Source organism: Varanus komodoensis, unplaced genomic scaffold (genome assembly GCF_004798865.1).
Source record: "Varanus komodoensis strain SLA01 unplaced genomic scaffold, ASM479886v1 scaffold27, whole genome shotgun sequence".
NCBI classification, from domain to species: Eukaryota; Metazoa; Chordata; class Lepidosauria; order Squamata; family Varanidae; genus Varanus; species Varanus komodoensis.
Window position 1 is genome coordinate 9,437,580 of NW_025335701.1, and position 21,972 is coordinate 9,459,551.

The 21,972-nt window shown below is 48.2% G+C and overlaps 1 protein-coding gene across 3 annotated transcripts in view; it reads left to right on the forward strand.

The window, feature by feature from the left end:
• Window positions 1-19,818, forward strand: part of NUP93 (nucleoporin 93) — a 92,358-nt gene extending 72,540 nt beyond the window's left edge. For all 3 annotated transcript variants that reach the window (XM_044434166.1, XM_044434165.1, XM_044434167.1), the window contains exons 10-22: window positions 713-870; window positions 1,393-1,558; window positions 2,720-2,813; window positions 4,877-5,068; window positions 7,312-7,438; window positions 7,580-7,652; window positions 8,470-8,514; window positions 9,263-9,379; window positions 10,517-10,635; window positions 12,019-12,136; window positions 13,507-13,590; window positions 17,471-17,599; window positions 19,578-19,818. In XM_044434166.1, the coding sequence (XP_044290101.1) occupies window positions 713-870; window positions 1,393-1,558; window positions 2,720-2,813; window positions 4,877-5,068; window positions 7,312-7,438; window positions 7,580-7,652; window positions 8,470-8,514; window positions 9,263-9,379; window positions 10,517-10,635; window positions 12,019-12,136; window positions 13,507-13,590; window positions 17,471-17,599; window positions 19,578-19,688 (1,533 nt within the window). In that variant the 3' untranslated portion in view covers window positions 19,689-19,818. The remainder of the gene's footprint in view (window positions 1-712; window positions 871-1,392; window positions 1,559-2,719; window positions 2,814-4,876; window positions 5,069-7,311; window positions 7,439-7,579; window positions 7,653-8,469; window positions 8,515-9,262; window positions 9,380-10,516; window positions 10,636-12,018; window positions 12,137-13,506; window positions 13,591-17,470; window positions 17,600-19,577) is intronic.
• The last annotated feature ends 2,154 nt before the right edge of the window (window positions 19,819-21,972 follow it).

Sequence of the window (21,972 nt, forward strand, 5' to 3'; positions counted from 1 at the left end):
CTCTTTTTTGCATGAAGTATCAAAGTAGAACGTTGATAGCCCATCCTTGCAGGTGTTGTAGTTGCATCTATCTAGAACATGGGTGCACAATTTGTGGCCCTCCAAATGTGCTGCCTACAGCTCCCATCAGGCCTAGCCAGCTTAGCCAGTGGGGAAGAATCATGGGTTTTGAAGGCCAAGACATCAAGTTGCCCAGCCTTGGATCAGAGCCTTCTAGTTCTATGATTTGGGGGAGTGGAAGGTTAAACATTCTGTACCAAGATAAACATAACATGTTTGTATCTGCTGGAACCCTTCTGTCCGCAGAGAGATTTTTGATCCAAAGAGGTGTCCACAAATAGACACTCAGGAGAGGCTGTTTTCACCAATTCCCCTGCAGCCTCGGTTTCTACCTTCCATGCTGTCCGAGAGACTTCCTCCACTGTTGTTCATTAAAGTCTCTGCTAGATCAAAGACACTTCCAAGAATGTATTGGCTTTCCTTATGCAAAGCAAAACAGAATGCCAGGGGAAACGCTAGGCTTTCTCCAGTATCCCCACTTTCCTGTGCGCAAGGAATTCTTGTCTGGAGTGCTCCAGCATGCAGGCATTCATCCTTGAGTGTGGAACAAGTACAGCCCAGATTTGGATTCTCCCCCCGACCCCCCAATTCACCTTAGTTGTAGTGCCAGGAAAACTCTTTTTGCCCCATGTAACACTTGCTTGCTTTTCAGGATGGGGAAGTGGAAGGGCATCCTGTCTGGGCCGTCATCTACTACTGCATGAGATGCGGGGACTTAATAGCTGCCTTGCAAGTGGTGAATCGGGCCCAGCACCAGCTTGGAGATTTTAAAGTTTGGTTCCAGGAATATATGCACAGTAAAGATAAAAGGTAGCAGTGGAAACGCGCGGTGTAAAGCAAACAGACAAGTATTTCACTAAGGGAGGCTGGAGGAGGGTGTGTGCATGCCCATGCAGCAGGTGTGTGGAGGGAGGAAATCAGGAGAGATGCGTTGCAGGTTTCCTCAACCTGGCACTTTCCCAGGTGTGTGGCACTGTACCTCCTTCATCCCCAGACAGTGGGGGCACCAAGCTGGCCTAGGCAGCCCCAGTGTATTGATGTCTGTCCTTCCATGTTTAAATTCCTGGATACAAAGTTTTTGAGGCATGTATTGATTTATTGGATTTATAAACCATGTCCAATAGCACCATGCAGAACTTCTTACGGGGTGGATCTTTGGAAACACATGGAAATGTTTGTTAAAAACCGCACTTAAGAACTTTTTTAAAAATCTCATTGTCATAAATAATGTGCAACTCCAGGATATGACAAGAGGCTGGACACTGAGAATGGAAGTCCGTTTGGCGGCCCTTTTAAGATGCCTTGTCCTAATCATACTCCTTTTAATTACAGATTGTCTCCTGCCACTGAGAACAAGGTTCGCCTTCATTATAGGCGGGCCCTGAGAAATAACACTGACCCATATAAAAGAGCAGTTTACTGCATCATAGGCCGATGTGATATTGCTGACAACCACAGTGAAGTGGCTGATAAGACGGAAGATTACCTTTGGCTAAAGGTAAGCTGCAGTTTCCTAAAGAGTCATCACTGCTTGCTAATTATTTCCACTCAGTGGATAGGTTCTCACATCACACTAATCTTCCCTGTGAATAGCTATCCATGGATTGATTGGTTAAAGCCGAATTGTCTCCTTTCTGTGATTGCAAGTCTTTTTCGCTTGCCGTAGCTCCTTTAAAACTGAAACCGTCTCAATCTCTGAGTTGACTATTCATCCCCTTCTTTTAATTTTCTAAGCACAGCAAATGCGTGCAAATATGCATGTGTTTAATCAGGCTTGCATAGATGCAGAGGTATGCAGTTGTGGGGATGGGAATGCCTCACCTGAGCAATACCGGGTGAGGTATCCACTCACCATGTACATCAGGCAACAGTCATGGATATTGACCTAGAGAGACTGCAAAACTGTCCAGTTCTTACTTTGTATTTTCTTGATAGCTGTCAAAAAACGAGCTGTCAAGGGATAGCAAAGCCATGAATGATCTTTTCTTGAGAAAGGTGATGGACAGTAAATTGCCCTCTTCAAGGTGAGATCTTGCAGTGTATTTGGCTGGGTCTGATTCTTCTCCACGTCTGCGTACATTTCTACCCTTTCCACAAACTAAATCCTCAGAAAAGTGTGACCCACCCCATTTACAGGCTTCCTTTTACAATGGGATTTTTTGACAGGGTTAATCAGGAGTCTTTGACAGAGGCATACGTTTATGCCTGTGTATATGTCCCTGTCAAAAGCCCTATTTGTTAAATTATTTTTGGATTCCAGTAGAGTGATGGGTCATCTTGAATTGGATACCTGTTTATCAAACATGGATTTGGGAAGCTGGAGAATATGTTAGTTCTTCCTACCAAAACCTTGCAGGGGTGAGTCATCGTTATTCCCCTTTTAAACATGGAAAATAGGGAGTTGAGAGGACAGTTTCTCCCTGAGGCTGTTGTATGAATGTGTAACTATTGTAGAATATGAAAGTGTCGTTCTCCTGTCCAGCCTCGCCTGTCCACCTGCAAGAAAGCATCTCCTTGTCTAGGTGGTTTATTTGGCTTGGAAGGGGAGGCATCCTTTGGTTATTTGTGTTTTGGCTTCTGGAGAGCAGCCTCGTGTTGCATAGATCCATGGGGCAAGGAAAGGGCTACCAAAACGTCATTTTCTCCTCCTCCCATCTAGCTGAACCAAGTGTGCTTTGATGATGACGGCTCTAATGCCCCCCAGGACAGGCTGACTTTGTCCCAGTTCCAGAAACAGCTGCTTGAAGACTATGGTAAGTTGTTGTTGTTGTTGTTATTGTTATTATTATTATTATTATTATAACATTTCTATGCCGCCCCTTGCCGAAACCTCGGGGTGGCTTACAACACAATAAAATACATTGAAATACAATAGAACATAATAAATTACCATTAAATACAAAAATACAAAAAATACACTGAGTTACAAATATAAAATTAAAATTATCAGTATAAAATAAGTAAATAAATAATATAGGAGGAGAAAAGAGAAGGAAGAAGAAGTTGCCCTGGCCAGATCATATGTTTTAACAATTAAAATGATGTTTAAATAAAAAGGTCTTTGCCTGGCGCCAAAAAACCAGTAACTATGGTGCCAGGCGGACCTCTTTGGGGAGTGAATTCCATAGGTTGGGCGCCACCGCAGAGAAAGCCCTCCTCCGAGTACTTACTCTCCTAATTTCTTTCATGGAGGGTTCCTGGAGAAGGGACTCTCCCGCAGATCTCAAAGGGTGGTTGGGCATATACGGACGTAAGCGCTCGTTCAGGTAGCCAGGACCCAAGCCGTTTAGGGCTTTATAGGTCATAATCAACACCTTGAATTGGGCCCGGGCTTCAATGGTCAGCCAGTGAAGCTGACGGAGGACTGGAGTCATGTGAGCATAATGCCCCGTCCCCGTCAGCAACCTGGCAGCTCTATTTTGCACCAATTGAAGTGTTCGGACCGTCTTCAGGGGAAGCCCCACGTAAAGCGCGTTACAGAAGTCTAGGCGGGAAGTCACCAGCGCGTGTGTCACCGTCGCCAGGCAGTCGAACTCCAGGTAGGGGCGCAGCTGATTAATCAACCGAAGCTGAAGGAAGGCGCTCCTCGCCACCGCTGTCACCTGAGCTTCCAAAGAAAGCTCCGGGTCGAGGAGTACTCCTAAGCTGCTAAGCTACTCCTAAGTTATCCCAGAAATGGAGTGATGCTTTGCAGTGATGGATCTGTGCCCCTGATGGTTTTTGTTAAGTGGAACCTACGTGCAGAGTTTTCAACAAGACCTTTCTAAAGGATTTCACAAATAATTTTGATGCTTTGTAATATTTTAATTTAACATGGAGAAGAAGGCCACATTAAATAGTGAGTCAGAAACTGATGATTCATGACTCTTTGTCCAGTGTCCAGCCTGGAGCGCAAGTCTAACATTAATACTATGAAGAAATACAGTCTTTTAACAGTCTTCCCCCAGTCACAATGCCCTCAAGTTGCTTTCGACTGTAACCCACATCACGCTGAGGAAGCATGGCTGATGGTCAGGAATGTCGGACACTGTAGTCCAAACAGAATTAGCTCACACTAACATAAAAGTCTTAAATAGCTTGGGGCCAGGCTATTTAAAGGAATGCCTGTTTCTGTATATCCCTACCAAACCATCAGTGGAGGCCCTTCTTCATGACCGCCCCCCCCCCCCCCCATGAGGCGAGGGGGGAATTGGCAAGGCAAATGGCCCTCTCTCTTGCCGCACCCCTCCTGTGGAATTCCCAGGGAAGGTGTGACTGGCACCCTCCTTATCTTGTGTTCAGCGCCAAGGTAAAACCTTTTATTTTGTCTCTGTTTTTAGATTTGACTGTTGGTTTGGGCCTGGTTTATTGTTTTATTGCTTACTGGTTGTTGTTTTATGGGTTATATTGTGTTTATTTCCTCCTTTTGTGTTTATATGGCTGCATTTATGTTGTATTTTATTATTTTATGTTTTACAGCTTTAGTTATCATTGTTATTTATTTTTATCTGTATTTTTATGACTGTGCTGTGAACCACCCAGAGAGCCTCTGGCTGTGGGGCAGCATACAAATGCAATCAATCAATCAATGTTCGGCACTTTTTTTCTTTTTTCTTTTTTTGGAAAGATACTATTATGAATTCCCACTGTTTTGCTTTTATTTTAACTTTCTATGAAGTGGGTACAGTGATTGTGATCACCGATCGATGAGCTGTAGTGAAAAGGTGTTTTCTGTTTTCCCTGCTCGCTCTGCTTGCACTGTATTGACAGGTGGTATCTGCCCTTAGGAGCAGAACTGTGGAAAGACCTGTCCCTCCACTCTTGCCTATTTCTGCAGGTGAATCGCACTTTGCCGTCAACCAGCAGCCCTTCCTCTACTTCCAAGTGCTGTTCCTGACCGCCCAGTTTGAAGCCGCCATCGCTTTCCTCTTCCGCACGGAGCGCTTGCGCTGTCACGCCGTTCACGTCGCTTTGGTCCTTTTTGAGCTGAAGTTGCTGCTGAAGTCATCCGGGCAGAGTGCACAGCTCTGTGAGTCCCGAAACCCGTGGCCTTGCACTTCCCTACCAGAAATCAGCCCTTGTGCGGTGTGTGGTTCGTCTCCTGTGCAGAATAACCCAAACCAGGCAGGCTGCGGCCTGCCACTTACGGGGTAGGCTGAATTGCATCTTGGAGGTGTCTCCCAGCGGTGAGCTGAGTGTGAAGGCAAAACGAAGAAGTGAAGGCCGTAACGCCAGGACAGTAGAACTTAAAGGTTTCACTTCCAGTAACTAAACCTTTCGACCTTTGAGGGAGAAGAAAAAGGACACATAAGCCAGGGAATCGATTGTCAGTTGGGGCAAAGGGAGCAACTTCGACTAATCAAGTGGGATAGAAATCTAATAAATAAAGGGGGTGGACTAGGGCAAGGAAGCATGGGCATCTGAGAAGCCCAAGATGGTGGGCTGGGGCTCCAGGAAGGCCTAAGGTTCAGCGTCTTTGCTCCAGAGTCAGGAAAATCTAGGCCAAAAAGTGGTATTAGTCACTTTGGTTGATGGCTTGATTGCAGATGAAAAATAGAGCCCCGGTGAACAAAAGTCACACTTCTTGGACCTTGGATTCTTGCAATCCTTACAATTTGACCGGTTCCACGTCTTTTCAACCTCCTTTCTGTTTGCTGAAAGACCACAGTCCTGGACATTGGCAGCCTGGACATTGGCGGTCCTGTGGCAGCCAGTTCACACAAACTCTTTGATGTCCCAGCGGTGTGGCTTACCTGCCACACTGTTCTCTTAGGAGGGTGCACCCCCCCCCGTGCTTTGTCATACCTGTGCCACACCTCAGGATCACGGCTCTGCACCCTATTTTAAGACTGCTAGTAGGCGGTGTGACAATAAGCTGATGGGTACTGGGTGCACCAGCGATCATTCGGCAATTGCTGCATCGTCGCGTCATGATGCTTCTGGGAATATGAGTTAATTCTGCTAAGCAGCTGATCAGCAGTTGCATAAGAAGGTTCTTGCGAGGTCGGACCAAGGACCCATCTAGGTTTGTTTTCTTTCTCCAGCCTTGGGTAGCCAGCCAGAGGGCAGGACTGAAGGCTGGTTGTTTAGTCATGGCAGAATACTTGACCACAGAAGCTTCATTTTGGGATAATGTTGTTGAGTGAGCTATCCTTTTATTTATTTATTTTTAAGTGGCATACGCTGCTAATCATCTCCCCATTGTGGCAGGCAAATAGGTCAGCAATGAAGGGAATGAAAAATTGGCAGTATTACTATAAATCTTGCCTTTTTTCCTCTTGTGAGGGACCCAAGGCAGCCTCTTCCTTGCCATTGTATTCCCACAACAACAGCCCTGTGAGGTAGGTTAAGCTGAGAGTCTGTGCCTGGCCTAAAGTCACCCAGTGGGCTCCATGGCTGCGTGGGGATCAAAGGCCAGATCTCCAGAAACCCAGTCCACCCCACACCGCACTGCCCTACGTGGTTTTCTTGAATTTTGTTCTACGCAGCAGCAGCCTCCCTAGAATAAATGTCCTTAGTTACTGAGAGCAACTGACTTTGGCACTCTCTAAATCGGGGAGCGTAGCCCCCTTGGTTTTGTGGCAGAATAGTTGGATATACCTCTACTAAGTTACTGCTGGTAAGATTGTTAAGTTAGAAGGTGCTGGCATTCTGAACTCATTTTTCAGCCTCCCTTTATCCTCAGCTCTGCCCACCACCAGAAAGCAGCCCCGATAGCTCAGACATAGATCTGGGTTTCACAATGAAAGAGATTGAACACTCCTGCCTTAAGTCTAGCTGGGAGCTTTCCTGCTTCCCAGGAGGGGTTCAAAGGCTGCATGGCAAGGAATGACCAAATTCATATTTTTGGCCCTCTGATCACACACTGCCAAGAGGCAGTGAGGCAGGTCACATTTGGCCTCTGCCCGCCAATACCATTATGAGGGAGTTCTGATTCTTCATATTTAGAGCTTGCTTGTAGAAGTCTTCACCAAAAAATCCTAACTGAACGATTGCCATTTGGAGTCAGAACACATGCTTGCACCCTGGTTTGACTTCCAGCAGTGATGTTCTAAACTTATATCCTCTTCTACCGGCTGTCCACACACCAACCCACCTTTGTTTATTCAACCCTTTCCTCAAGCCATTTATGGAAGGAACATACCCGTAAGCTGTCCCTTCTGAAGTACTCCCCATTGTACATCAGAATGCTGCTTTGGTTAGAAAACGGGAGAGGCAAGTGCTTCACTTCTCTGGGCTGATGTTTGTTTCATCTGTCTTTTACTGTTCCAGTGAGCCACGAGGCTGGAGACCCGCCGGCCATCAGGCGCCTGAATTTTGTCCGCCTGCTGATGCTCTACACTCGCAAGTTTGAGTCCACTGACCCTCGAGAAGCTTTGCAGTACTTCTATTTTCTCAGGTGGGCTCCTGTTTCAAAAGGGCTGCTTTTGCTTTGATAGCTACCATGTAAAAACGGGCCACCGGCTGTGCTTTCCACCTTCCTTTTCATTTTCCTTTCCTCCTTCCTTCCCTCCTTCACCTGTTCACTGTTCTCTTGCAGGAATGAAAAGGACAGCCAAGGAGAGAACATGTTCTTGCGCTGTGTGAGCGAGCTAGTGATAGAAAGCAGAGAGGTATGCAGAAGCACTCCCCGCCGCCTTTGGAATTGCCCTTTCTTCAAAGGGGACCCCCATGTGTAGTGCGTCTTAAGCTGTGTACTGGGCTATTCGGTCGATCGGTTGTTCTTCACTGGGAAAGGCGCATTCCCCGCAGGGCAGTTCCTTCGCCCCACCGATCGGCCCGTGTGCATAGCCACGCAAGACGCTGATGAGTCCTAGGATGCCCCCACTTTGTTGGTGGATGGCAGGAGGAGGAAGATAGGGGTCCCCCTGAGGCTCAGCACACCTGGCTCATGAGTCTGAAAGGTCTTGGGTGCAACATAAAACATGTTCAGGAATCCTTCGCTATGCTTGCATTGCACATAAAACATGTGGCAAAGGAACTGGGATTCCCTCCGGGTAAAGGGGTTCCCCTGGAGGCAAGCAGCCTGGGCGTCACTTTTGATGCAGTATTCATGCCGGCTGGGGGTCGATGGGAGTTGTAGTCCAACACAGGGGCTAGTGTAGGGAAGGCTGTTGTAGGCGAAGGAAGTGCTGACAAAAGGGAGACAAACGTCTTGCATTAGGTCTGCCTTCTGTGAGAGGTCACACCGAGCTGTTGGATTTCCAAATAAAAGGGCCGCAGCAGTCTCTCCATCCCCTGGAATCTTGGGACTATCGGCTTTGTTCCCAGCACTGCAGCATTGATGCCAGTGGGCGGTGAGCTATTAGGCTAATGCACATCTAAAGCCATGCAGATGTTGCAGGCTATGCTGTTATCTAACACTAGAATTGCCCTGGAGTATTTAGCATATCCTTTCTAACTTCATTTTGTTTTCATTTCCATTGGTAGTTCGATATGATTCTTGGAAAACTGGAGAATGATGGCAGTAGAAAAGTAAGTTCATACGCATTGATCTTTTTGCTTGCTGTCTTCACAGTTTCCTTCTCTGTTTCTAAATACTGAAGCTTAATACTTGGCTTACCATTGTCAGTCTGTCACTTACTTTTGCTGCTCACAGGGAACCCGAGTGGCATTGAACTTTAGAGTGTAGGGCAGAAATATTCTTGAGTTGTCTATTAAAAGGGACAGAAGATAGGATATGATTGCTTTCAGAAAACTAGTCACTTGCGAAAAGGGTTCCCTGTGTTCATCCACCCCCCCCCCCCACCCAGAGAAGCCCGGAGTGCCTGGCCCTCATTGAACTGCCCGGCTTTTCATACTGACAAAACTATGGACCAGCTTGGGGCCTCTACATAAATAACTTAGCCAGAACTGGGTTATTTGACTCCCGGATTTTCTGCTGCCTCTAGAAGTGGAGACTGTACAAGAGAGCTTTGAAGCTTGACTGGGCTTTTGTAATGTTTCAGTAGGTTGCAGATGGTCCCATGACACGAGAACTTGCACAGTCATGCATTGTTATTTTTAAAAATCTATAAATAAGACGCCAATAGGGCAAGAAAGATAAGAAGCATCACCAGACCAGAAGAGCACTACATTTTTTCCAGTGAGAAATAACTAGTAAAATTAGTCATAACCTTGCATGCAGATTTTTTTAAACCAGTTAATCTATTCTAGGAGTACTTAACAGTTCTGTTACATGTTGTTCATTTCCCACCTTTTCTACTTTGTCTTCTTGCATTAGCCTGGTGTGATTGACAAGTTTACTAGAGACACCAAACCAATTATTAATAAAGTTGCTTCAGTGGCAGAAAGTAAAGGGCTGTTTGAAGAAGCTGCCAAACTTTATGACCTTGCCAAGGTAAGCAGGTTGTTCTGATCACTGCTGGCCAGGAAGTCCGTGGAGTGGATAAAGCCGTCAGGATTAGTTAGCAGGTGCTGTTATCTCTTGGAACATGAACTCAATTTGCAAACGCTTCTCCATCGAACTGTGCTAGTCTTTATTTATATTTTCATTACCTGACCTTTTAGTGTTTCTTTTCTGCTCTGAATACTTGATATTTGTGGGAAGAGTCACAGGATCAGCCTACAAACTGAAAAAGGATAATATCAGTGGCTGAAAAGGGATGGGAGTTGTCCAAGGTCAGACTGAGGAGTAGCAGAGATTTGTAGCCATTTCCATAGCACTAGAAGAAATTTATTGAAAAGCCATTAACCTAAAGAATTATTTGCTAGCATTGGAATTACTTTAAAGATCAGCTATGTAGAGTGAGCGTGGGTATTCAGTATTTTACAGTTGAGTATAGTTTCCTATTTTATTCAGATTAATATACTTAATTGGTAGTCCTCTTTTTGTTTAGCATGGTGAAAAGGTAGATATCCTTGCTGTGACCATGAGATGCTGCTCAACAGCTATTTATATGCTTGTATATCTTCATGTAATGATCATTTTAAAACACACACACTGAGGAGGGTAGGACATGCTCCAGTGGAACAGAGCTCAGGGAACCCAGGTTCCATTTAGATGCCAGGAAGCACTTCCTGACAGTTAGGACCTCTAGGGTATGGAAGGGGCTTTCCCGGGAGGTGGTTGAGGCCCCATCGGTGAGGGCCAAGGACAGGCCAGACGTGCACATGGTGGGCATGTCGTAAGCGGAGCTGGGGGTCAGACTAGATGGCCCGGGAGACCCCTTCTGACTCACTCGGGTTCTATGTTTCTAAACACGATTCTGATGTAGGCCCTAAAAATGGTAGGCAGCCAGATGGGAGTGGCATAATATCCAAAACCCAGAGCAGGGTAATATATTTATGGGGACCAACCAAAACAACAGTCTTTTGAGCTCTTGAGCACCCTTCTTTGGGTTGCATGTTTATAAATGATCCCCTGCTCCTTTCCGTATTATAGGGTTTACTATATCCATCTGCCTGCCTTTTTCTTCCCAAGAATTTTTTCTAGCCAGTCTGCAATGCTTCCTTTTCTTGGTTGTGCATTACTCAGAACCCAGACAAAGTGCTGGAGCTGATGAACAAGTTGCTGAGCCCGGTGGTCTCTCTGATCAGCGACCCACAGTCAAACAAGGAGAGGCTGAAAAACATGGCCCATTCTGTTGCCGAGAGGTGAGCAATCGGCCTTGGGAAAGCGGGACTGAGCATCCCGGCATGTGCCGGCCAGCCAGAGGGACGGGCCTCCTTGACCTCATTTGGCCTTGATCAAGAAAGTTCTGTAATGATGCGTTCAGTGAACAGACGGCAGTCTGGAAATGGCCCTGGGCTGCTTTTCTCTACGGCTGTGCATTTCTGGCTGCCTCAAGTCTGTGAGCTCGCCCTGGGTAAAGAGCTATTAACACTGGCATAAGTGAGGAAGGACCCTGCAGGAGTGTGGAGGGAGAGATAATCTACATAGCTTACATTTAACTAGGGCACTCCCTCTGTGTGCCGTGATCAGTGAATTCATCCAAGCCCCCTGAGTCCAAAGGCCCGCAGCCGACTCGCCGAGGAGATGCTCCCTGCCCAACCATGAAAACCGCACGTTCTGCACCCGTTGGACCAGGTTCCCCAGGGAGTGCATTCTTCTCCCTCTGGCTTCTCAGCCTGTTCTCTCTCCCACACCCGGAGCTGCTCCTCCGTGTCTTCCAGCTCGGCCTGGGGGTAGTCCAGAGCCTTCCAACCCTCTGTATCTCAGTGACAGAGCACATAGGTTGCAAGATCAGTCCAATGCCAGTTTCAGTTTTAAAAAATGCAGATGGAGTGCAACGCCTCTGCCTGAGACACTCTGGGGGTGTGCGTTTTCATATCTTTCTTCCTTGCTGGGATCCATTAGGCAATTTGCAGGTGGAGCAAGAGGCTCCAAAAAGCCGCACTGTCCAAGGTTTGCTCACAGTGTTTGTGGGCAGGGCTGCAGCTCCCAAGCGGACGACCCCCTAGCAGTCTCGGGAGGAGGAGAACACAAAGAGTGTGCAAGCCAACATGGTCTTTGCAGCTAAAGATCCCAGACAGACACAGTGAGAGTTCGAGTCCCACAATCGGTGCAAAGCTCATTTCAAGGCATCCGTTTGCCGCAATGAATCGTATCCGCCGTGAACCGGCCAGGTAGCCCCTGGCAAGGCTCTGTGCTTTCAGGCTCTGAGCCTTCCTTGCCCATGTACCATTCAGGGAGAAGGAGGGGGTAAGAAGAGACTAAGCATTCCCCATCCTGGCCTGCCCTAGATGGGTCAGACTACAGCTCTCATCTTCACCCCGCCACCTGGAACAATGAGAGTTGTAGTCTGCACCATCTGAAGGAGGGCAGGTCAGGGGAGAGCTCTCTTACAGGACACACACACACACACACACCTCTGCAAAGCTTGAGGTCAGTTGTGATAAATGACCGACTGACTGTGTAAACTGTTAGGCACTGTATATGCATTCTGGGGTTCTTTCCTTCCTCTAAATACTGAGCTGCTTGCATAGCAGTGGCCTAACCTTTTTGCAGATAAACATGCCGAGCTTTCCTTTTTTCAGGTACAAAGCACAGGGCATAAGTACAGCAAAGCCTGTGGACTCAACGTTCTACCTTCTGTTAGACCTGATCACCTTTTTTGATGAATATCACGCTGGTCACATTGACAGGGCCTTTGATGTAAGTTTCACATTATCCTTTGAGAATATAAGAACCGAAGAGGGTCTGAGATTGATTTAGTCTGGTACGATGCCTCCAGCTAGCGGCAGTCGAGGGCTCATGCATGCTCACTTTTAGAGTTGAGAAGGCTTGTGGAGATATCAGAAGCAGTTCTGTGCGTTTTTTTTTTCCGGGGGGGGGGGGGCATCTTTCTATCTGTACTGAAAAACCTGGTGCATTGGAGAGAGTCATTCCCTGTGGATTCCTCTTATCCTAAGGCTGGGCTCAGGCAGCCACTGAAATTGGGCAGGGTTGAAATAAAGGGGCATTTTTTTAAAGCCATCTAGTTCACACACTGCTATTGGGGAAATGATTCCTGGACTTGTACCACTCCATAGGGCAGATGGGGTCACAGGGACACATGTTTAAAAGTTTCTCCCTATTAAAAGACCAGCAAGGCACAACTCCTTGCACACAGAAAAGTGGATGTTCACTAAGCTCACCCCGCTTTTCTCATCTGCACAGTATGTTAGCTTTCTATATGCAGGGATTTGTCGTTTTTCACATGCAAGCGTTCAAGGATGTGATTCCCCCCCTCCACCGGTCCCCTCCTTACTATGGTTGGTAGTTTCTAGGCCCAGCATTATCTGCTCATGTGCGCTTTATCAGAATCATGTCTAAGCTAGCACCTGTATTTCATTTTATGCTTAGCTAATCATGTGTTGTATGGAAAAACCCTTCCCTCCGGAGTAAAGACATCGCAGTGCAAGCACTGATGCAGTTACAAGGAAGAATGGGAACAAGTGTTGCTTTCCAGATGGTCAGAGCAATAGTTCCAGTGCCCTAAACCAGGGAGGGAAGGTTGTCCAGGCACTGCTGAACTGTGACTGCCTTCTTTCCCAGCCAACATGGCCGACGGTGAGGGATCCTGGGAGCGCAGCCACGCAGCGTGTTAAGGCAGGCGGAATGTAGAAGCGGGTTTGACACACAAGCCTGCAGCCAGTGTGATAACAGACCCACAGAGGCTGAGTGTGGGTTCACTGTGGGCTGTTGTTAAACTATGGGTTCCTGTCCTGTCTGAACCCAGCTGGGCGAACAAACCATGGCTCATTAAGCAGGAATAACCACAAGAACCTGTGGTTGGTTGTCGGGTTGTGAACGGTGGGTTGTTCACCATGGCTTGTTGTCTTAGCCAGGTTCAGATCCGCATTTCCACAGTCTGCAGTTTGCAGACAGCCTGCATGCGACCCACACTCAGTTCTTGGGTCTGAGTGTTAACCCACAGTTCTTGAGTGTGGGTTCTTGTATTCCCTGAAACCAGTCTCTAGATATTGCTATTGTTATTTTTAAAAAAGTACACATTCCTCTTACTCGTGTGCCTTTCCTCACAGATTATCGAACAGCTAAAATTGGTGCCCTTGAGTCAAGAATATGTGGAGGAACGAGTCGCAGCCTTCAGGAATTTCAGTGATGAAGTAAGGAAGCTGCAGCGGCTTTGCCTTTCCCCTTCCTCTTCCAGGCAGGTGCATCGAGCAGCATTCTCTGTTGCTGAGGACCGGAGCGGCAGCTTCCAGCGCCTCCGTTCCCCATCCTCAGGATATGTCCGCTTGCCCTGCTCTCCCACAGTGCTCTTGCAACAGCACGTAACTAACACCAGGGGTATAGGCTCCTTGGCTCGCTTGCACCTCACCAATGGGAGTGTCTCAGGTGTGCATGACTCTGCCAGGCCGGAGTCATTTTTCATGAGCTGGGGAACTTCTGCCTTCCCCCAAATGTGATCGTGCTTCTCAGCTCAGATCTACCTGAAGAGTAACTCTTTTCTTGGAGGCACAAAAGCCTCCACTGGGGAATCCACAACACCTTTTTCTTCTGTAACCCAGAGAAGGATTGCTGCTCCTACCAATAGCCAAGATCTGGAGCTCCACACGGCCCTAATATGGTGGAGCCCAAAGCGCACATAGTCTCCCAGAAGCTGGGATTGTCCCAGTCCATCCCTCCAGTTCTGCATGCTGGCACAGGAGAGAAAAGGGCAGTTTTGCTTGTGTGGCGCATTTGTACTCTCTTGAACCCCTGACCGCTCCAACGCAGGTTAAAAATCTACAAGCGCACCACGAACTCCAGACTGTTGCCATGTCTGAATGGTGAGATCTGACCGCTCTGTATGGCACTGTTTGGATGTGGTCAGTCTGTTTTCATTCTGTCTGTTTCCGAGTCTATTTTTTTAACGGAATTTAAAAAAAATCACAAGGACAACCTTTGTTGCTGCCCAAGGAAACTGCACGGTCTCCCAATTGCTTTTCTGTTGACCGCGATGTGCCTGGGACGGGGGCCAAATCCCTTCCTCTTATTTACGGAAGTGGAATACAAAGTTACCCGCAATCTTTCTGACTCATCTTAAAACAGGTTTGTCAATAAGATAATTGTTTTGGGCTGCAAAGTGAATCCGAAGATAAAAGGCCTGTGTATGGATGAAAAGCTCCCCCCCACCCCCACCCCAGCTTGCTTGCTTGCTTGCTTGCTTCAAGCCTCAGAAGGTATTGATTTCCCTCGGTCATCCATTTTGCAGGCTTTCAGCCACAAGGCGCTTATCAGTGATCACTTGTCTCTGGACGGATTGGTCGCACATCCAGTCCTGGCGATGTGACACGGTGGCACTTGACTTCTCCTGATCCCGGCTCAGAGCCCTCACCCCGGCCGGCCGGCCACCCACCCAGTGAATTCTCTTCCTCTCATTCCCTGAGTACAAGTGACTGCAGAAGTTCTCCATTTTGCCCTGTGTGGTTTTCTTTTTCTTCCCAGATGCTTTTTCCTTAGCTGAAAAGATCCCATTTTACCAGAGCCTCACTTAATCCATGGCTTCTGTCTGAAACCTCTTTTACTGCTGTTCAGCAATAAAAGAGCAAGGACAGCCCCAGAGCTGCTGCAGGCATCTTTTCCAAATTCTAGTCCCCTCGTTTTAGAGGGGACAGATGACTGAATGTGGATAATGCTGCAGGCCCCACTTACGTGTGTCAGTGGGTACATTCGGCAGTTTGAGGGAGAGGTGGGCATTCACCACGGGGCACGGCTGTTCCCAAAACGGCGGGTGTGGCTGGCCACAAAACAGCATTTTTCAAATTGCTGACTAGCCAGGCGAAAAGGGAAGCCACTTGCCCAGCAGCCGACGGTGCCAGCGCACTTCATCCTTCCGCTGGCAGATTCTCTTCCGCCCACGGTCTGAGCGGAGATGGACAAAGTCAAGGAAGGAGAACCTCCAGTGCCCACTCGCTCGGCCAGTTGTGGCCCATTTTTATGGCCAGATTGCAACACACGGGCCCACAATTTGGAGGGCATCTTGTCAGGTAGCCTATTAAACCTGGAGGATAGTTTGATCATGTTAAAATCGAAGTGTGGGGCCTTAAACCACTTCTGAATCTCTGCAGATTGGAATCGGAAGTGGGTTCACAAGGTAGCGTCTCAGGCAGACAAAGGGGTGAGCGGCGAAGGACCAAATTAGTAGCATGGAGTGAGACAGCTGGACTGGGTCTCCAGAAAGCCAGGCTTTAGTCCCCATTCAGCCATGAAGCGCACCGAGTGACCTTGATCACTGCCTGCCTGGCTGTCTTACCTCACAGGGTTGTTGTGCAGATAAAATGCAAAGGAAGAGGATCATAAGCCGCCTTTCATTTCTTGCAAGAGGAAAGAGGCAGGATGTCGATACAAGCACGTCAGATAGGCCTCATTCTTGTCACAGCTGTTCTTCGTGCCTTGGTGCAGAAGGAGGCATCCTCCAGTTTCCGCACATGGTGAAGGGTGGCAGAGCAAGGGACACTGAAATTGGCATTAGGGATGACTGGATACTTTCCTGAATGACCTAGAATCTCCTAGCACCAGTTTGAAGTTCTCCTCATCTCGTTCCTTCACATGTTCACCCTCTTTTTTCATTCCAGTCAAGCAGGAAAAATGTGCATCTTGAACAGGAAACATTTGCGCCTTAAGTGTACACTTTTCCTCTGCATTTTAAATGCTTAAAAAATGTATTTTCAAACACACGTGTTCAGGGGTTCACGGGCATTTTCGAGGCACGTGCTTTCTTGTTCACATTCGGGGGTGCAAATTTGGCGCATTTGCCTTGTTTGCAAACACAAACAACATCCTCACACATCCCTGTTTGGCCTTGCATAGCCGACCAGGATTCCATCCCTTTTCTTAAAAAGAATTTTAAAAATGTATGGGCCAGTTTTGCAGTGGGTTCAGAGGCCAGGATATGTGGATGAAAGTTTCCCTACAGAATTGGCTACCTCCCTTCCCACCCTTTTCTCGTTGTTCTGCACCCTGGTGGTAATTGCAACATTACCTCAAAGAGGACTTGCATTCAGATTATTCACAGGCTGCTTCCCCATCCCAGCCTTGCTGTCGAACTCCGATGCGGGTGGCTCCCCTGCACCTTCTCCTGTCCTTCGGCCACAAAGGAGCAGGACTCTCAGAAAGTCCCCGCTACAGGCTGCCTTTATCCACATCCACCAGGAATGGAGCCAGCCCGCCTCTGCAAGTCTGCGGCTGACCGCAGCCCTTTGCTGGACCGACAGTGCTCTTTGCGGGAAAAGGCACCGCCAGCGCCTCCGGCAGTGCCCTGCCCGGATTCTGAACAGCCCCAGTCTGGCCCTCCTTGACCTTGTCCTCATTGGCCCTGCCTTACTGGACTCGGCCCAGGGCTCACATGCCCCCCTGCATTCTACTTCCCCTAAGCCTCAGGGGCACCTGCTGCCTCCCATCTTGGTCCCATGGCTTCCCCTCCCCTGCTGCCTCCCAGGGTTACCACACTTCCCGGCCTTCCAGCCCCTGCACATGGGGAAGGGCCACGTGCAACACACAAGCTGCTTCCTGCCGACTCCACCTAGTCCCGTGTCATCTGCTCTGACCGCAGCAGTTCTTCTTGGGTTCAGGGAGGAGTTTTTCTAGCCCCACCTGGAGAGGCCAGCCGGGGATCAAACCCTGGAATTCCTGCATGCAACCCTTGCGCCCCACTGCAAAGCAATGGCCCCTCTCGGTTTTTCTGGTGGCAGAATAAACAATGCACCGTAGCAGCAGCATTTGATTTCTGCCATTCCTTTGTGCTGTGATCCTCTGAGTTCTCATCTCCTGGTATCACTTACCCTGCTGTTTTACATACTGTGCTCTGGGGACCCCATTGCTCTTCAGGTGCTTCTCCAGGATCACGCAGTGGAAGCACCGGCAGATAAGATTCCCAGAAAAGCAACCACGGCGTGCAGTTCTGGTCTTCAACGAGTCAGTTCCACCTGCCTCACCAGCCTGCAGGCCAGTTCCTCCACCAGGCCTTTGCTTCACCCGAACGTTCTTTCCATCCCTTTTCAGATCCGACACAATCTCTCTGAGGTCCTCCTTGCCACAATGAATATTTTGTTCACCCAGTACAAGAGGTTGAAGGGCACCAGCCCAGCAGCCCCTGCCCGACCCCCTCGTGTCATAGAAGACCGGGATTCGGTACGTTTTTGTCTCCTTACTTCAAGAGTCCACTAGTACAGGCAGGCAAGATGGTCAGTTTGGGGTATTCTTTTCTGCAGCATGGTCCTAAATCCTGCGTCACGCCCAGATTTGGAACCCATCTGCTTGTGGATCTATTCCTAGCCACCAGGCCTTAGATTGGACAGAGATGAGAAGATGCCAGAAAATGCCAGTTCTAGAAAGAATGCCCAGTCCAGCAGTTTTGAGTGTTGTTTGTGAGTCATGAAGCCTCACTGATATGTTTAGCGAATTTTATTGGATCCTCAGGGCATTCTTGTGCCGCCTGAGAAAGAGCAGAGAAAGTAATTGTCACTGAAATGGTCAGCCCTGTGTTTGGGTGCTGTTCCTGCTTTTGGGTTTTGATTAAATAATTATAGGGAATGGAACAGCTGCACCTCCAGGCTTCCTTTAACCTTTTTGGAGAGTGCAACCGTGATTCAGTTTAATTTGTTTTCAAATACAGGGGAGAGGAAAAGGTGCTACCCCGGCCAAGCTTTTTGCGGCATTTGTTTAATGCAGTGGTATTTTCAAGCAGAAACCAGAAGGATGTCTCCAGGCAGCTGGTACTGCTTCAGGCCATTTGTGATTGCGTCTCATAAAAGCTACTGCTGCATATTAATATTTTCAAGTTGAGTTTTTTGAAAGAGTTCCCCAGATAAACACAGTAGAAGAAAGAAAAACACGGTGACCTGGTTCACATGTAACAGTGGCAGATCTTGGGTTAATTAACCCACAGTTTGTCACAGGGGGTGCAAGGTGCATCCCAAAGTTCACATGTGTAGGTTAATCATTAGATTAACGCTGGGCTGTATTACTCACACTTAATGTATTGGTCCAGATCCAGATGATGCTGATCAACCTGACTGGAAATTAAAGGCCATGGAATCGGTCAGGACATCTGTGGCAAAGCCGGCTAAATTAACCTATGATTTGTCTCTGTTACATGCCGACAGCTGCAATGAGGAAAAAATCTTGCTCCTAGCATGCTTGTAATGCAGAACGGAGCATAATGTGAAATTATACCTACTTTGTACCCGTCAAAGCCATGCCTGCATCTCTTGGCATTTATTTAATTTCTTAATTTTAAAATACGTAATAATAATTTTAAAAAAACCAACTGGGAGTCTGCCAAGTTGCAAAGTTCCAGCTTCCAGCAGAGTAGCCTTGCGTTTTGGAGCAAACCTGCTTCTCTGAGGTTCTTGGAGTTACTTTTCTTTCTTTTACTGTCTGGAAAGTGGGCGCTTTGTGCCTGGCCCCTTTGTGAATGAGCAACCCTCTCGCATGGAAGCTGATTTTCAAGGGTGCCCCGACGGAAACTTAACATTCCAAATGGTGCCCAGTAAGTTTTCAGGGCCTTTTGTGGCGCAACTGTGAATACATGCGTAAATGCAGAATGGTTTCTCCAGGCTTTTCATACCTTGAGTTGCACACGCATTTTTTCCTGCCGGAAATAGAGGTGGACGTATATGAACTATTTCTCTGGAGGAGGAGAAATCTTCACAGACCAACTGCTATCGGCAGAGAGAGTTCCAAGGAATCCTGGAGTTATTCAGAACTTCTAAACAGGCAGAAGAGGGAAGATAGCCAATGCTGTGCTCTATCGAGAGCACGTTTAGAATTCCAAAAATCTAGCATCCATTCAGACAGATTGCCGCAGGGTGCTTGTCTGGCTTGGCGAGGCATACCAGTGTGACGGCGGCCTGAGAGTTACTGCATGCCAACTTTTTCCGGCTATAAATTCTCCCGATGAGCTTCTTTGCTATTGCTCTTCAGGCAGCACTGCACACCTGAGGAGTCCTCCTGGCCGCCCTATTTTAAATGCAGAATTAGAGCAACGTCCAAGCAAATGCATTTTCACACTGGCCCGGGTTTAAAAGTGCACCTTGCCCAGCATTCCTCTCCATCCGTAGTAACATTTTTATTTTTGCTTGGTGTTCTGCTCTTTTCTGCTTCTTAGCAACTTCGATCTCAGGCCCGGGCGCTCATCACCTTTGCTGGGATGATCCCCTACCGGACGTCGGGAGACACGAATGCTCGGCTGGTGCAGATGGAGGTTCTGATGAATTAGAGGCTTTGGGAGGCCTTCTGGCTGCTGCTTGTACACTCAACAGATGGGCCCAGTTTAATTTGGGGGCGGCTTCATTTTTGTTTTTTGTATTATGTATTTTTGCCAACCGCAATAAATTTCTTTGGGTTTATATTTGTTTTTTGACATCTTACTTTACTTTCACCATTTGTTATGTTTCCTTATCCATTTCTTTCCCTTTTTTGCAATATTTCTTCTGTTGGAGGGGCCGGCCCCATTTATTAGCAAACAGGATCTATGGAGCCAGGTACTGTGTCTTTGATTTATTTCCTAAAGCAGGTGTGTTGGACCTCTGTGCCTGAGGGGCCGCACTCAAATTCAGAGGAGCATTTTCCAGCATTTGGAGGATCGAAAGCATCAAGGTGGCATAGTTCTGGAACACTTTACTATGTATTGCTGAGCCTTAAGAGAGAGATTTCGATCTTTCAAATGGGCAAAAGCTACATGGAAGCCGCCAAACCGGTGGAGATTGGAGAAAGGCAGTGGAGTCGTGGGAGGAGGCAGGACTATTTGGGGAAGCTTGGACTGCTGAATCCAGGCCTGCAGCTCAACACTCCTGTCCTAGAGATTCTAGCTGCTATTATGGGATGGAGAAGAGAGTCTTAAGTTCAGTGGCATAACTTAGCCCTTAGCTGGACTGGCTGTGAGAAATGAGTCGTATGCCTGAATCCAAAGATGCTCTCGTGCCAGGGGAAGGGCCCCGCAGCAGGTACGGGGAGCCAGTCTCCCTTGGGATGCTGGGCGAAAACCTCCCCTGCATGTCACTAGGTGAGGCCCATGGGGGTGCGAGCCCAACACCTGCAGGCTGTGGCCGCCCCAGCCATCCCACACGGCTCCAGAGGGCTCCCCAGGCCGCAGGAGTGGCGCAGGGGGTTGTCACGAGGTGAGTCGGAAGGCTCCACCCACAGTGTGAGCTGAATGCCTCCCGTGCAGCCTTGCATCCCCGTGACCCTGCTGCCTGGAGTAACGCAGTGTCCTTTGGGCATGACTGCCGATGCTCCCTTGAAACAGGGAAGTGCCGTGGAAGATTTCAGCCTTTAGGTGTGGGAGGTTCCTAAGAAAGGTGCAACAGTAAGCATATCCATCCTTCCCCAGATCTTGTGTCTAGGCTTCAAGCTTTGTCTGGGTCGGAAAGTTGGGTGGGATGACGGGAGCTCAGGGCTGCCGCTGAAATTGGCCCTTGGGGTCAAGTTCTGCCTGTTTGCCTCCGTCATACGTAGCACGACCGACCCCCACTCCTGGCACCCTGGGCCAGGCCTTTCCCCCTTTCTGTTGGGGAATGCCAGTGGTGTGGAGCGGGGAAAGAGGCTGCACCATGCAAAGATGCAAGGTAAGTTGGGCCGGCTGCTTCTGGACTTGAGATGCTGCTGCTGCTGATTTGGTCAAGGTCCATGTTGGTTTCCCCCTGCCTCGCCTCTTGTTCGTGCCTGGGAATTCTGGGCTCAGCCATTAGCGTGTGATTATCAATGTGCTTATTTGTCATGATTCTGTCAAAGGTTTCTTATGAAAGCAAGTATCTTATGGCAGTCACTGAGGGGAGTTGTGAAGATAGGGGGATGTTGGAGACAAACACACATCAAAGGTCGCTTGAGTTAGCTTTTCTTTGACGTTAGAGGGAAGCATCAATGAGCACATACCTCAAGTAGAGAAACCCCCACGTGTCCAAGGATCTGCGAGCCCCAAAAGATGGGCCCAGGCCACCTTGAACTGAGGATCCGTGTCTTTGATGGAAGTTTTGCCTCCATCCTGCGTCGCACTACCAACCCCCATCTCCTTGCATCCTCATCAGCTTGCATTTCGGTTGCCTTTTTGCACTTTTTCCAACTCTATGAGGTCCTTCTTTTTAGGTGTGCCCAGAACTGCACACAATATTCCAGACGTGGCCATACCATAGATTGTATGAGGGGTGTAGGATACTTGAAGTTTATTTTGGGTGCCTTTCCTAATTATGCCTAACATAAAATGTACCTTTTTCACAGCAGCTGTCCAGTGGGTCCATACTGCGATTGAGCTACCACCCCAAGATCCCTTTCTTGGACTTTACAAGGGTTTGTTTTGCCCTGACATATCTGCGTTGCAGCCCATTCCCCCAGTTTGGAGAGCTCCTTCTGGATTTCTCTGCATTCTCTTTTTGTTCAGCCACCTTGGCCCTCTCTCTGCTCACTCCTAACTTCAGATCCTTCATGAACAAGTTGAAAAGCACTACTTCTTCTGTAGATCCCTGGGGAATCCCTCACTGGATGCATCTGTCCACTGGGAGGTTTCA